The sequence below is a fragment of the Pseudophryne corroboree genome, chromosome 8 (genome assembly GCF_028390025.1).
Source record: "Pseudophryne corroboree isolate aPseCor3 chromosome 8, aPseCor3.hap2, whole genome shotgun sequence".
NCBI classification, from domain to species: domain Eukaryota; kingdom Metazoa; phylum Chordata; class Amphibia; order Anura; family Myobatrachidae; genus Pseudophryne; species Pseudophryne corroboree.
The window spans coordinates 117,800,758-117,816,068 of record NC_086451.1 but is presented as its reverse complement, the minus strand read 5'-3'; the positions used below and the strand labels follow the sequence as shown (position 1 = coordinate 117,816,068).

At 44.9% G+C, this 15,311-nt stretch overlaps 1 protein-coding gene across 4 annotated transcripts in view; it reads left to right on the top strand.

The window, feature by feature from the left end:
• LOC134948713 (diacylglycerol kinase eta-like) overlaps positions 1-15,311 on the top strand; it is a 374,912-nt gene that overhangs the window by 266,855 nt on the left and 92,746 nt on the right. For all 4 annotated transcript variants that reach the window (XM_063936893.1, XM_063936894.1, XM_063936892.1 and 1 more), the window contains 2 exons: positions 5,349-5,455; positions 6,633-6,758. In XM_063936893.1, coding sequence (XP_063792963.1) covers positions 5,349-5,455; positions 6,633-6,758 — 233 coding nt within the window. The remainder of the gene's footprint in view (positions 1-5,348; positions 5,456-6,632; positions 6,759-15,311) is intronic.

Below are 15,311 nucleotides of genomic sequence, written 5' to 3'. Positions count from 1 at the left end.
TCTATTCTCTCTCTCAGAAGAAACTGCTCTTTCATGATTGGTTAAATATCTTGCTGATATTCTGTATATTTAATATTACGAATACAATGTCCTATATTACAGTCATTCTGTAATGTAACGTTTCTCAACTACTTTTCAAGTACTGCTTTGTTGGCATTGTAATTTAAAATGTTTAAATGAAAAATCGAAATAAAAACATTTTTGAAAAAAAAAGAAATGATTTTCAAAGTGCAAAATGGATGAGCTGGAATATAATTTCATGCATGGCATGGGATCCTAGTCATTATAAGGAATACCACACTGAGGGATTGGGATAAACCGGAACCATCTGGACCCTGCAACATCAGGCCGGCTTCTTGTTACCAACTCTGCCATTCCGCAGCTTGTACTGGGGGTGTTCTTTCAGGGGGTAGGGGGACTTGTACTGTCACCAGGGATATGGAAAGGTAGAGATTACAGCCTCCCCGTATGGTCTGGACCATTCCGCTTTTTACCCCATCCCTAGACGGGTAGTAGGCTGTAATCTACCCCCTCCAGACGGGGACGAACGGGACTGTGCACTACAAGCTCCAGAGTGGCAGAGGTTTCTGCACTAAGATAGAATCCCCCAAAGAGTGGAAAGCCATGGCTGAGGAAGGGAGAGGCACAATTTTCAAAACTATGGTCCAGGTCTGCAGCAGTGTTGATGTATAAAGGAGTCCGTCTAAGAGGCAGGGGCATAGAGATAAGGAGTTTGGAATAAGACCAGCCCACTGAGATCATAGAGGGCTGTGTTTGAGAACCCACAGAAGCTGTTAATAACTATGGGTTACTGAGGTATAGAACTGGGGAACAACAAATCCTAGAACAGGCCAAAAGCATAGAAAGAGCTCACCTTTGAGCAGGAGTGACAGATTGAATGAAATCTGTGAGTGGGACAGAGAGCTATGAGCTGGAGAGTGCTTGGAGTGCTATGAGCTGGAGAGTGCAGGCATTTCTTACTTTAATAGTCTTCAAATGCACCAAATCCCATGGTGTTCTGCCACCTGATACTTACGTCAGTGTCATCTGCTGATGTAGCTGTGTTTATTTACCCTGTACTTGTCCTATATTGTCTTCAGCTGTAAGTTGCTGTTTTTCTGTTTTGATTATTTATGTACACTGTAACTGGGCGCTGCGGAACCCATGTGGCGCCATATAAATAAATGATGATAATAATAATAATAATAAGGCTCTGTATAATTTTTAGGCTCCTTCTGATGCGTTTTCTCTTACTCAGAGAATTCAGCAATATCTGGACTCTCGCCACAACACGCTCGCCACAGGTTCTATTCCCACTCTATGGGTGTCATGGACACCCACGAGTGGGAATAGTCTCTGTTAGTCAGCATTCCGACTGTCGGGATTGTGAGGGGGTGTGATCCCAGCGTAGGTATTGTGACAGCCGGTCACATAACTACATCCCGCTACATTTTTATCAGTGCTTTTACATTACAATTGTTTTGATCAATAAATATTCACTATAATTGGCTTTACTGTTCAATACTCTCTAATATAAACATAATTGCACTGAGCTGACATGTCAGGAAATTACTAGGGAATTATCCCTGGTCCTTAGTAGCTGAGCTCATTCATATACCCTGGGGTTAAAGTGGGCCGGAACGGGGCGGAACTGCGTTCCGGCACCTCAAATTGGAGGCGGAACCAGTTCCGCCTCCTCCTGCCCACCTTAACTAATAGGTTTAAACACAATCACAGGCTATCGATAAATAAACTAAAGGAGGACTTAACAGTCCTCTCGGACTAGGCTCTGGGGCTTTTAGGCTGAAGTGGCAGGCTTGAAGTGCCGGGTTCGGGCTGCCGGAAAGAATCCGGCAATAGGAGGTGAGGCTGACCACAAGTTCAGGGTTTCCCTATGTGCCGCCCACCGGTGCGGTGATTAATGTGGTGGTGGGTGGGCGGCGCTATAGAGTGAATGATTGATACCCGCCCTCCCTCCTCCTCCGCCGCCGTCGCCCCACTGGGAGCCCTGGTCCCAGACTCCCAGCTGCAGCGGATCTAGGACCAGGCTGGCTTTATTATCCCTGCCTCCGCATCGAGCTCCTGTGACCGCGGCGCTACTAGTTCAAATCTACTGCGGATCGGCAGCCAATCAGAATTTAAGTTAGGACACATCGCTTCCCACAGCTAAATCTTTCTGCACATTTACAGTCTGCCCCACCTGCAGTGCAGCATGGTTTTGCCAAAGTGCAAATTGTTCCCTTTTTTGCTCCTTTTTTTAATTTAATTTTTATATTTTTGCTTGTAACTTTGGATCAGGCCCCAAGTCTATACCAGCTGCAGAGGTGACTTTTTAGATTTTTGAGCAGTCATGATTTACTGTATGATTTTTCGTCTAGCTAAAGTGCAAAGAAACTGATTCAATTGCCATACTGTAGGTCCATCTTGAGTCACGGGTTGTTGAAGGAAGATCCTCATTCAGTGAAATTCTCTGAAGACGTCATGTCCACAGCTGCCTTGTAAAATTGTGTTGTGATTACATAAGATACTCATATGATTGGACTTTCTTAATGCCCTACTCTAGGGAATGTACTGGTCTCTGAGGCTTAGAGTGCAGGGCAGTGTAAATGGTTGATTCTTGATTCAAATCATTTCCTCTAATGTTTAAGGGCATATTTATCACAAGCCACAGTTTTAATGCGGATGTGACAGAAAATGTATTTCCCTAAAGTTGCTTTATGAAAATATTTCCACATGATTTTATTGTTTCTCTTACCAGGAGATGGGCTGTCCAGGAGAAGAGCTGGAAGCAGAGTGATTGTGTATGCTAAAACTCTGCTTCCTGGGTCAGTTACCCCGCAGATAATGCGCATGCACGGCCGTCAGGGGAGACGGGGAGGGATCCAAAAGATCTCCATTAAAATTTGCAATATAGTAACAAACAAATAGTAATGGCGGTTTGAATTTTCCCAATGTGGTTTGGTATTCTCAAGCTGATCAACTGAGATATCTTTGTGATTGGTTACATAACCAGGAAAATTATGCTAATACAGATTTGGAAAGAGAATTTTTACAAGGTAGCGACCTGGTTAGCTTTTTGCATACACATGACCGAGAAATCTCAGCCCAAATCAGAGATAACCCGTTTTTATGGTATGTTAAAAAAAACTGTGGGTGGGTATGAGGCACAATCATAACGTGAATGCACACAAATCTCTATTCCTCCCATTTATAGACAACCCAGATTTCCAGGAAGGAAACGCACGTTTCCCGTATAACATTTGGAGAACGGGAGGGATTCTTAATATTGGAAACTTGGTCAACGTTCAGGATAGGAGACCCTTGACGTTCCGGGAGGTGGCTGATAAATTTCCAGTGGTAGAGCCATACCCGATTGCATTCTTATTAGCTCAGCACTATGTTAGGAACATGGTTAGACATTTGTCTCTAATAGACTGGCATAACCCGGTGGATGACCTGCTCAAGCAGGCCCCTATGATTAAGAAGGCCATTTCAATAGCCTACAAACACTTCCGATTGGTTCTAGATTTTTCAGCAAGATCAGAGGGCTTAGTGGCCTGGAAAACATATTTCCCACACATAGAACTAGATAAGATTTTAAAGGCCCACACAATGGCATGTGTGACCCTCTCTTCTGCGAGATACAAAGAAATGTTTCTTAATATACTACACAGAACATACCTCGCTCCCCATAAGAGATTCCGGATTGGTCTTTCCTCCTCTCATAACTGTTGGAAATGTGGCGGAGCCCAGGCGGATCTTTACCACTGTTTATGGCTTTGCCCTCTGATTAGGGGTTTTTGGGTGTAGATCCGTAGATATGTTGTGAACCATTTAGTAAATTATTTACATTTAACACCAGAATGGGCACTTTTTGGCATTTTCCCAGACAATCAAGTAGTGTCCAAAGGCAGCAAAAAATTGCTCTTAGCAGTAAGTGCTGCAGCTCTGAAATCCATTTTACAAGTATGGATCCACCCTGAACCTCCGTCACTGACTTTATTTAAATCAAAGTTATTTTACCTATTCAGAATGGAGTGATATTAGAGAAGGACAAAAAAGCAGAAAAGTTCTTTGATGTGTGGGAGAGCTATGTGGCCACACTGTCTACACCTATAAAATCACAACTACATGAATCTTTAACGAATACTCTGTGGTATATGACCAGGGTGCTGGGAGGTGACCCACCCATTGTTCTGTGATGCCTTTCTCTTGGGTGTCCTGGGGGGTGCGGAGACGAGCGCAGTCATTATTTCTATTATCTCTTCTTTTTCTTTTTTCTTTTTTACTAATGTGTGTATTGGGAATTTTTGTCAACTAGAAGAGACAACCGTTTTAATGTACTGTTATACTAGCACTTGTATGTGACACAGAAGATTTGTCTAAATTGGTAGTTCTTACATTTACCTCTTATTGAACCCGCAAATTACAAACAAGGACGAGCTAAGTGCATCAAATTTCTAAGTTTATTGTGATGTTACTGATATGTACAAACTCTATAAGACCTAATGTACCATGTTTGATGTTCAACACATTGCTTCAATAAATAAATATATTTAAAAAAAATTGCAATATAGTAGCCATAGACTACTATAGGCTGACGCCATTTGTTGATGCTATACAGTACATTCCGGAGCTTGGTAAAAACGACTGCATAGCAGCCTCCATAGACACATAATAGGGCTGCATGTGCGGTCGGAAATGGAGGGACATCTGGGGTGATATCCTGCAAATATTGATTCATAAATATGCCTCTTAGCACTCAATCCATAAGTCATTTTATTTATACTCTTTAACTTGCTGCTCGTTTCCTCCTGTCCTTCCTGAATATCTTGATCCATTAGTATCCTTAGAGAAAACATTTGTGTATGAAGCCAGTATTTGGTATAATGCTTTATTTGTATGCATGCTATAAGAATTATTGGCAGTGACCCAACAAATATACACAAATGCATGTAATACTTACTGTACTGTAAATATAAAACTTATCTGACAGGTACAGGCTTACACCTTAATCAAAAGGTCACCAACAGTTGGCACTGTGCAGGCTAAAGTCTTCTAGAAATCATGCAGCTTCTGCCAGAGAGTAATTAGTCACTGTAAAAATAAGCAATGCTGATCATTAATTTTTAATGGTAACACTGAGACATAATACATTTGCTCTACCAGTTTGCTGTAAATTTTGACTCAACACGTCCTAGTTTTTTTTTGTTTTTGTTTTTTGTTTTGGGGGGGAGGGGTTTGAGGTTAGCTAGTACTATAAAAATACTTGACATGTGTAAATACCTCACTGCATGTAACCAAATTGTAATTGTCAGTGATTGTATACTTTATTTTCTTCTCTTTAGTTTGCAAGTTCAAAGCTCATAAGCGCTGTGCAGTGAGAGCCACGAATAATTGCAAATGGACCACCCTAGCATCTGTGGCAAATGACATAATAGAGGATGAGGATGGGGTAAGTACAATCCCCCTTGTCACCCTCTGCCACTCCCCCTGTCACAGTGTCACCCATTGTCTCTCCCTTGTCACCATCTGCCTCTCCCTGGTCACCCTCTGCCACCGCCATCACTCTCTGGCAACCTGTCACCCACTGCCTCTCCCTAGTTATCCTCTGCCATCCCCTGTCTGCTTCCCCCTGTCAGCCAGTGCCTCTTCCTAGTAACCGTCTGCCTCTCCCTGCCAGCCACTGCCTAAACCTTTCTCTCCCTGCCACCGTCTGCCTCTCCCTGCCACCCACTGCCTCTCCCTGTCATCCACTGCCTTCCCAGCCTCTCACTGCCTCTCCCTGCCACCCTCTGCCTCTCCGTCATCAGCTGCCACCCACTGCCTCTCCTTGTCACCCACTGCCTCTTCCCTGTCACCCACTGCCACCCACTGCCTCTTCCTGTCACCCACTACCTCCCTCTATCTCCCTTTCACCCTCAAAGCCTTCACAGCAGGTATAAAAAAGGGGCAGACTAGATGGGCCAAGTGGTTCTTATCTGTCGTCAAATTCTATGTTTCTAAAAACTTAACATTTGCATAAATATATTAAAAAACACCTGCAGGACAAGGACTCCGAAAGGCACTCGTCCCTGCAATTGTGTAAGAAATGAAGTGATCGCAATATTGGTCACTTCGCTTCTGTTTTGTGCCTCTGCAATAGCCAACCTCGTAATTATGTGTCTGCAGAATATTTTCTGATTCAAATTTGCTGCTAGCTTTTGAAAACAGGCCTGGTGTAAGAAACCACTTAACACCAAACTACTCTCTGGTATTTCACTGCTGCTAACATAGATCACACTCCTGCCAGTACAGGGCTTCTCTGATAGACCTTGTTTATGTCTGGTCCTTTGTTTGGCTAATTGCTTATCCTAGGTTTTACATTGTTTGTTAGCAGTACAGAATGCATTTTACAGTTTCTTTGATATATTTCTATAACAGGTTATTGTTAATATGAAACAGACTTCATCCAGCAATCCAAACTTACCCATCCCATATCAATGTTTTTTTTCAATGACCTCTACAACGGCTTTTAATGTCAGGTTACTTTATTTTTTCAATGTCACCGATGGTTTGTTAGCCTTTAAATATTCTTTGTCATCAAAACAGGTTGTTCAGCATCACTGTCCTCCTATTATGCTTTCATTTAGGTGACGATGCCTCACCAGTGGTTAGAAGGAAACTTGCCAGTCAGTGCTAAATGTGCTGTTTGTGATAAAACCTGTGGGAGTGTTCGGCGACTTCAAGACTGGAGATGCCTGTGGTGCAAAGCTATAGTAAGTTAGTGTGAATTCTAAAGTTATTATAATAATCAGAGTAAGGTGTCCAACACAATGCTGATCTCTCTGAAGAAGCTGCAAATATATGCACTGAAACACGTCAGTTATAGTCCATTGTGTATAATCAGCTGCTGTTTGGAAAGCCGGATATTTAGTTTGTGCTGCCTTCTTGCTATGAACCCGTATTTTTACCACTTTTAGTATCTAACATTTGGGGCCGGAAGTAATACAGATTTTTTTTTAAAGCGGCAGTCATTTACAAGGCAAAACCAACCTGGGTTTGCCTTGTAAATGATTGCTGCTTTAAAAAAACAACAAGTTCGGCCGGAATCTCGACACTCCGGACATCTCGCTCTGCATTACATCCAGCCCCTGGTCCCAGAACTTCAAGAAAAACTACTCAACAGCTGACATTGATGAACAGCAAGGATCTGTTATATAATTATGTTTACTGTTTGGAAACGAGTGACTATGCTATATTATATCAATTGCTGATGACAGCCAATATGTGCTGAGGATGGACAGTTGCAGTATATATATATATATATTCACCCAGACGTCCGGCACTCTTAGTGGGATATGACTTTACTTGCTGCGGTGCCATCCGTGAGCTTGCTTGCTCCACATAGATAGGGTTGAAATCGGCGTCACTCAGCAGACTGTTGATATGGTTTAAAAGATGCCTTTATTCACACCTACGTTTCGGGCATACACCCGTCGTCAGGGCAGGACTGCCCTGACGACGGGTGTATGCCCGAAACGTAGGTGTGAATAAAGGCATCTTTTAAACCATATCAACAGTCTGCTGAGTGACGCCGATTTCAACCCTATCTATATATATATATATATATATATATATATAATGGTCAGGATCGGCAATTTTTATTTTTTCTCTGACGTCCTAGTGGATGCTGGGACTCCGTAAGGACCATGGGGAATAGCGGCTCCGCAGGAGACAGGGCACAAAATAAAAGCTTAAGGATCAGGTGGTGTGCACTGGCTCCTCCCCCTATGACCCTCCTCCAAGCCTCAGTTAGAATTTTGTGCCCGGCCGAGAAGGGTGCAATCTAGGTGGCTCTCCTGAGCTGCTTAGAATAAAAGTTTAGTTTAGGTTTTTTTATTTTCAGTGAGTCCTGCTGGCAACAGGCTCACTGCATCGTGGGACTAAGGGGAGAAGAAGCGAACTCACCTGCGTGCAGAGTGGATTGGGCTTCTTAGGCTACTGGACATTAGCTCCAGAGGGACGATCACAGGTACAGCCTGGATGGGTCACCGGAGCCGCGCCGCCGTCCCCCTTACAGAGCCAGAAGAGACGAAGAGGTCCGGTGAAATCGGCGGCAGAAGACATCCTGTCTTCAGACTAAGGTAGCGCACAGCACCGCAGCTGTGCGCCATTGCTCTCAGCACACTTCACACTCCGGTCACTGAGGGTGCAGGGCGCTGGGGGGGAGCGCCCTGAGACGCAATATAACAGTATATACCTTAGGTGGCAAAAAGAATACATCACATATAGCTCCTGGGCTATATGGATGTATTTTAACCCCTGACATTTTTACACAAAAAAGCGGGAGATAAGGACGTCGTGAAGGGGCGGAGCCTATCTCCTCAGCACACAAGCGCCATTTTCCCTCACAGCTCCGCTGGAAGGACGGCTCCCTGACTCTCCCCTGCAGTCCTGCTTCAGAATCAGGGTAAAAAAGAGAAGGGGGGGCATTTTTGGCAGCAAATAACGATAATAACAGCAGCTATAAGGGAATAACACTTATATAAGGTTATCCCTGTATATATATAGCGCTGGGTGTGTGCTGGCAGACTCTCCCTCTGTCTCTCCAAAGGGCTAAGTGGGGTCCTGTCCTCTATCAGAGCATTCCCGGTGTGTGTGCTGTGTGTCGGTACGCGTGTGTCGACATGTATGAGGAGGAAAATGATGTGGAGGCGGAGCAGTTGCCTGTGTTGGTGATGTCACCCCCTAGGGAGTCGACACCTGACTGGATGATTGTATTTAAACAATTAAGTGATAATGTCAGCAATTTGCAAAAAACTGTTGACGACATGAGACAGCCGGCAAATCAATTAGTGCCTGTCCAGGCGTCTCAGACACCGTCAGGGGCGCTAAAACGCCCGTTACCTCAGTGGGTCGACACAGACCCTGACACAGATACTGAGTCTAGTGTCGACGGTGACGAGACAAACGTAATGTCCAGTAGGGCCACACGTTACATGATCACGGCAATGAAAGAGGCATTGAACCTTTCTGACACTACAAGTACCACAAAGAAGGGTATTATGTGGGGTGTGAAAAAACTACCAATAGTTTTTCCTGAGTCAGAGGAAATAAATGAGGTGTGTGATAAAGCGTGGGTTTCCCCCGATAAAAAACAGCTAATTTCTAATAAATTATTAGCATTATATCCCTTCCCGCCAGAGGTTAGGGCGCGTTGGGAAACACCCCCTAGGGTAGATAAGGCGCTCACACGTTTATCTAAACAAGTAGCGTTACCGTCTCCTGATACGGCCACCCTCAAAGAACCAGCTGGTGTTATACTGCGACCAGCAATCGCCTCAGCCTGGATGTGCAGTGCTGGAGTCGCATGGTCGGATTCCCTGACTGAGAATATTGATACCCTGGATAGGGACAATATTTTGTTAACTATAGAACATTTAAAGGAGGCATTGCTATATATGCGTGATGCACAGAGGGATATTTGCACCCTGGCATCAAGAGTAAGTGCTATGTCCATCTCTGCCAGAAGAGCGTTATGGACGCGACAGTGGTCAGGGGATGCGGATTCCAAACGGCACATGGAAGTATTGCCGTATAAAGGGGAGGAGTTATTTGGGGCTGGTCTATTGGACCTGGTGGCCACGGCAACGGCTGGGAAATCCACCTTTTTACCCCAGGTCACTTCACATCAGCAGAAAAAGACACCGTCTTTTCAAACTCAGTCCTTTCGTTCCCATAAGTACAAGCGAGCAAAAGGCCACTCCTTTCTGCCCCGGGGCAGAGGAAGAGGAAAAAGACTGCACCGTGCAGCCGCTTCCCAGGAGCAGAAGCCCTCCCCTGCTTCTGCCAAGTCTTCAGCATGACGCTGGGGCTTTACAAGCAGACTCAGATATGGTGGGGGCTCGTCTCAAGAATTTCAACGCGCAGTGGGCTCACTCGCAAGTGGATCCCTGGATTCTACAGGTAGTATCGCAGGGGTACAAACTGGAATTCGAGGCGTTTCCCCCTCGTCGGTTCCTGAAGTCTGCTTTACCAAAGTCTCCCTCCGACAGGGAGGCAGTTTTGGAAGCCATTCACAAGCTGTATTCCCAGCAGGTGATAATCAAGGTACCCCTCCTGCAACAGGGAAAGGGGTATTATTCCACGCTGTTTGTGGTACCGAAGCCGGACGGCTCGGTGAGACCAATTTTAAATCTGAAATCCTTGAACACTTACATAAAAAGGTTCAAATTCAAGATGGAGTCACTCAGAGCAGTGATAGCGAACCTGGAAGAAGGGGACTATATGGTGTCTCTGGACATCAAAGATGCTTATCTCCACGTCCCAATATACCCTTCTCACCAAGGGTACCTCAGTTTTGTAGTACAAAACTGTCATTATCAGTTTCAGACGCTGCCGTTTGGATTGTCCACGGCACCTCGGGTCTTTACCAAGGTAATGGCCGAAATGATGATTCTTCTACGAAGAAAAGGCATTTTAATTATCCCTTACTTGGACGATCTCCTGATAAGGGCAAGATCCAGGGAACAGTTAGAAGTCGGAGTAGCACTATCTCAGGTAGTGTTACGTCAGCACGGGTGGATTCTAAATATTCCAAAATCGCAGCTGATTCCAACGACACGTCTACTGTTCCTAGGAATGATTCTGGACACAGTCCAGAAGAAGGTGTTTCTCCCGGAGGAGAAGGCCAGGGAGTTATCCGAGCTAGTCAGGAACCTCCTAAAACCAGGCCAGGTCTCAGTGCATCAGTGCACGAGGGTCCTGGGAAAAATGGTGGCTTCCTACGAAGCGATTCCATTCGGAAGATTCCATGCAAGAACGTTTCAGTGGGATCTACTGGACAAATGGTCCGGATCGCATCTGCAGATGCATCAGCGGATAACCCTGTCGCCAAGGACAAGGGTGTCTCTCCTGTGGTGGCTGCAGAGTGCTCATCTACTAGAGGGCCGCAGATTTGGCATTCAGGATTGGATCCTGGTAACCACGGATGCCAGCCTGAGAGGCTGGGGAGCAGTCACACAGGGAAGGAATTTCCAGGGCTTGTGGTCAAGCATGGAAACATCTCTTCATATAAACATTCTGGAACTAAGGGCCATTTACAATGCCCTAAGTCAAGCAAAACCTCTGCTTCAGGGTCAGGCGGTGTTGATCCAATCGGACAACATCACGTCAGTCGCCCACGTAAACAGACAGGGCGGCACGAGAAGCAGGAGGGCAATGGCAGAAGCTGCAAGGATTCTTCGCTGGGCGGAAAATCATGTGATAGCGCTGTCAGCAGTGTTCATTCCGGGAGTGGACAACTGGGAAGCAGACTTCCTCAGCAGACACGACCTTCACCCGGGAGAGTGGGGACTTCACCCAGAAGTCTTCCACCTGATTGTAAACCGTTGGGAAAAACCAAAGGTGGACATGATGGCGTCACGTCTAAACAAAAAACTGGACAGATATTGCGCCAGGTCAAGGGACCCTCAGGCAATAGCAGTGGACGCTCTGGTAACGCCGTGGGTGTACCAGTCAGTGTATGTGTTCCCTCCTCTACCTCTCATACCAAAAGTACTGAGAATCATAAGAAGGAGAGGAGTAAGAACTATACTCGTGGTTCCGGATTGGCCAAGAAGGACTTGGTACCCGGAACTTCAAGAGATGCTCACGGACGAGCCGTGGCCTCTACCTCTAAGAAAGGACCTGCTACTGCAGGGGCCTTGTCTGTTCCAAGACTTACCGCGGCTGCGTTTGACGGCATGGCGGTTGAACGCCGGATCCTGAGGGAAAAAGGCATTCCAGAAGAAGTCATCCCTACTCTGGTCAAAGCCAGGAAGGACGTAACCGCAAAACATTATCACCGCATTTGGCGTAAATATGTTGCGTGGTGTGAGGCCAAGAAGGCCCCTACAGAGGAATTTCAACTGGGTCGTTTCCTTCATTTCCTGCAAACAGGACTGTCTATGGGCCTAAAATTAGGGTCCATTAAGGTTCAAATTTCGGCCCTGTCGATTTTCTTCCAGAAAGAACTGGCTTCAGTACCTGAAGTTCAGACATTTGTAAAAGGGGTGCTGCACATACAGCCTCCTTTTGTGCCTCCAGTGGCACCTTGGGATCTCAATGTTGTGTTGAGTTTTCTAAAGTCACGTTGGTTTGAACCACTTTCCACTGTGGACTTAAAATATCTCACATGGAAGGTGTCGATGCTGTTAGCCTTGGCTTCAGCCAGGCGTGTGTCAGAATTGGCGGCTTTATCATATAAAAGCCCTTACTTAATTTTTCATTCTGACAGGGCGGAATTGAGGACTCGTCCTCAATTTCTACCTAAGGTGGTTTCTGCATTTCACATGAACCAACCTATTGTGGTACCTGCGGCTACCAGGGACTTAGAGGACTCTAAGTTGCTTGACGTTGTCAGGGCCTTGAAAATATATGTTTCCAGGACGGCTGGAGTCAGAAAATCTGACTCGCTGTTTATCCTGTATGCACCCAACAAGCTGGGTGCTCCTGCTTCAAAGCAGACGATTGCTCGTTGGATTTGTAGTACAATTCAGCTTGCACATTCTGTGGCAGGATTGCCACAGCCAAAATCAGTAAAAGCCCATTCCACAAGGAAAGTGGGCTCATCTTGGGCGGCTGCCCGAGGGGTCTCGGCTTTACAACTTTGCCGAGCAGCTACTTGGTCAGGGGCAAACACGTTTGCTAAATTCTACAAATTTGATACCCTGGCTGAGGAGGACCTGGAGTTCTCTCATTCGGTGCTGCAGAGTCATCCGCACTCTCCCGCCCGTTTGGGAGCTTTGGTATAATCCCCATGGTCCTTACGGAGTCCCAGCATCCACTAGGACGTCAGAGAAAATAAGATTTTACTTACCGATAAATCTATTTCTCGTAGTCCGTAGTGGATGCTGGGCGCCCATCCCTAGTGCGGATTGTCTGCAATACTTGTATATAGTTATTGTTACAAAAATTCGGGTTATTATTGTTGTGAGCCATCTTTTCAGAGGCTCCTTTGCGTTTATCATACTGTTAACTGGGTTCAGATCACGAGTTGTACGGTGTGATTGGTGTGGCTGGTATGAGTCTTACCCGGGATTCAATATCCTTCCTTATTATGTACGCTCGTCCGGGCACAGTATCCTAACTGAGGCTTGGAGGAGGGTCATAGGGGGAGGAGCCAGTGCACACCACCTGATCCTTAAGCTTTTATTTTGTGCCCTGTCTCCTGCGGAGCCGCTATTCCCCATGGTCCTTACGGAGTCCCAGCATCCACTACGGACTACGAGAAATAGATTTATCGGTAAGTAAAATCTTATTTTTTCCTTTTAACATGGTGTGTCTCTCCAATCTGCTCCTGGTTGCCAATCATTGATGGCCACCGAACGGCAAATCGTATTGCGGATTGGTGGATCGGATCTGCATAACGGGGAACCGGTCCATAGATGTTTGGCCTACATTTTGACTAAATCCAAACAATGTACCGGCTTTATTACTGAGATAGAAGTGTGTACCCAGCTTTAGAGGCACCGTATTTTGTCAGTGGGACAGTACTCTTAGTTTTATTGTGATGTCATTTTATGTATGTGGGCTAGATGCATCATCGCTTTGAAAGTGATAAAATGGAGAGTGCAAAAGTGCCAGCCAATCAGGTCCTACCTACCTCAGGCTGTGTTTGAAAAATGGCAGTTAGAAGCTGATTGGCTGGCACTTTTTCACTCTCCATTTTATCACTTTCAAAGCGATGAAGCATCTAGCCCAGTATGTATGTATGTATGTAAATATATACTGTATGTATTGATTTTTCTTTTATTACATTTTCTCATATACCAGTGACTTGGGCAAAAATGTCATAAAGCAGAAAATTAAGAAGAAACATCAATAAATAAATTGAGATGCTTAATGTGGATATAGTGCATGGGTCAAGGGTATGAATTTAAGAAAAAATAACTTGCCTATGTCAGTCAGTGAGTACATACAATATAGCACAGCCCCACTATATATATATATATATATATATATATATATACACAGTATATATATAAGCCAAAGCAATCATCCGGCACTAGTTATATGAAAGAAAAATACTTTCGCCGGTACCCTCCATGGGATTAGCGTCCCCATACATTTGTAACCTGAATGGCGGCACTCAGAGTCTCCATCAATAATAAGTGGAACTTGCTTTTAATTGAACGTTTCGGGCATGCGTCCATCGTCAGGACAGCATAAGGATAACAAAGTGAAAATGACACATATAAATACCCCCACATACCCCCGCTTTGATTACCTGACTGGGTCCCGCTGAGCGTCACTTCTACGGACTCCGGCTGCTGTGTGGGCGTGCGACGGGAACGCTGCTCTGTCCCACTCAGTGACGTATTCCGGGTGTGTCCGCCCAGACGGGCCAGTCAGTGATCTGCAGGAAATCACCATAGCAACAGTAGACAGACTAAAAAACGAACACATACTTTTAAAAACGAGATAAAAACGTTACTAATATGTAACAATAAACAGTGATGTGGATTGATTTATATTATAGAGCAAACTATTGTGCAATGTTGCAGTATAAGAGAAGATACTCATTTAGTGATCTGTATTTAATAATGTATATTATATACTGCTTAAAGGAGAAAAATTCATGTATATCATTTACCATTAACCTGATGCATACCTCTACAACCTTACAGGAAACATTTGAGACCTAATGTGGCATTAAGACCCCTCGGGGCAATAGCATCAAGCTGGAAAATCCATCTACTTTCCCTTTGAAGTAATTCTTTACCTCGGTCTCCACCTCTAATTGTGGCAGGCACATGGTCAATAAGTTTAGATCTAATACTGGCTATGCTGTGTTTAGCCTGTGCGCAATGTTGCGCCACTGGCTGATTACTATCGACTGACTCAAGTGCCGCTTTAATTGCAGACCTGTGGCCAGCCATTCTATCCCTGAACTGTCGTTTCGTCTTGCCAATATAGCTTAATCCGCAGGGACAGGACAGAATGTACACAACAAATTTGGTTGTGCATGTTAGTGCGTATCTGATAGAATATTTCTTCCCAGAGTAAGGATTGGTAAAGGTGTCACCTGGTATGAGGGACCTACAGGTCGTACATCCTAGGCAGCGATAACAGCCTGCTTTCTGGGATAGGAAATGGTGCTGTAGTGATTATTTTTTACGTCTAGTGATGTCATGTTTTACTAATTGGTCGCCCAAATTATGACCTCTCGTGTAACAAGGAAGGAGTCGGGCTCCATTCAGAGCTGGTAGATTTTAGTCAATATTAATTACTGGCCAGAAGGTTTTTGCAGCCCTTGTGGTATTTCTGCTTCTAGTGTTATAACGATT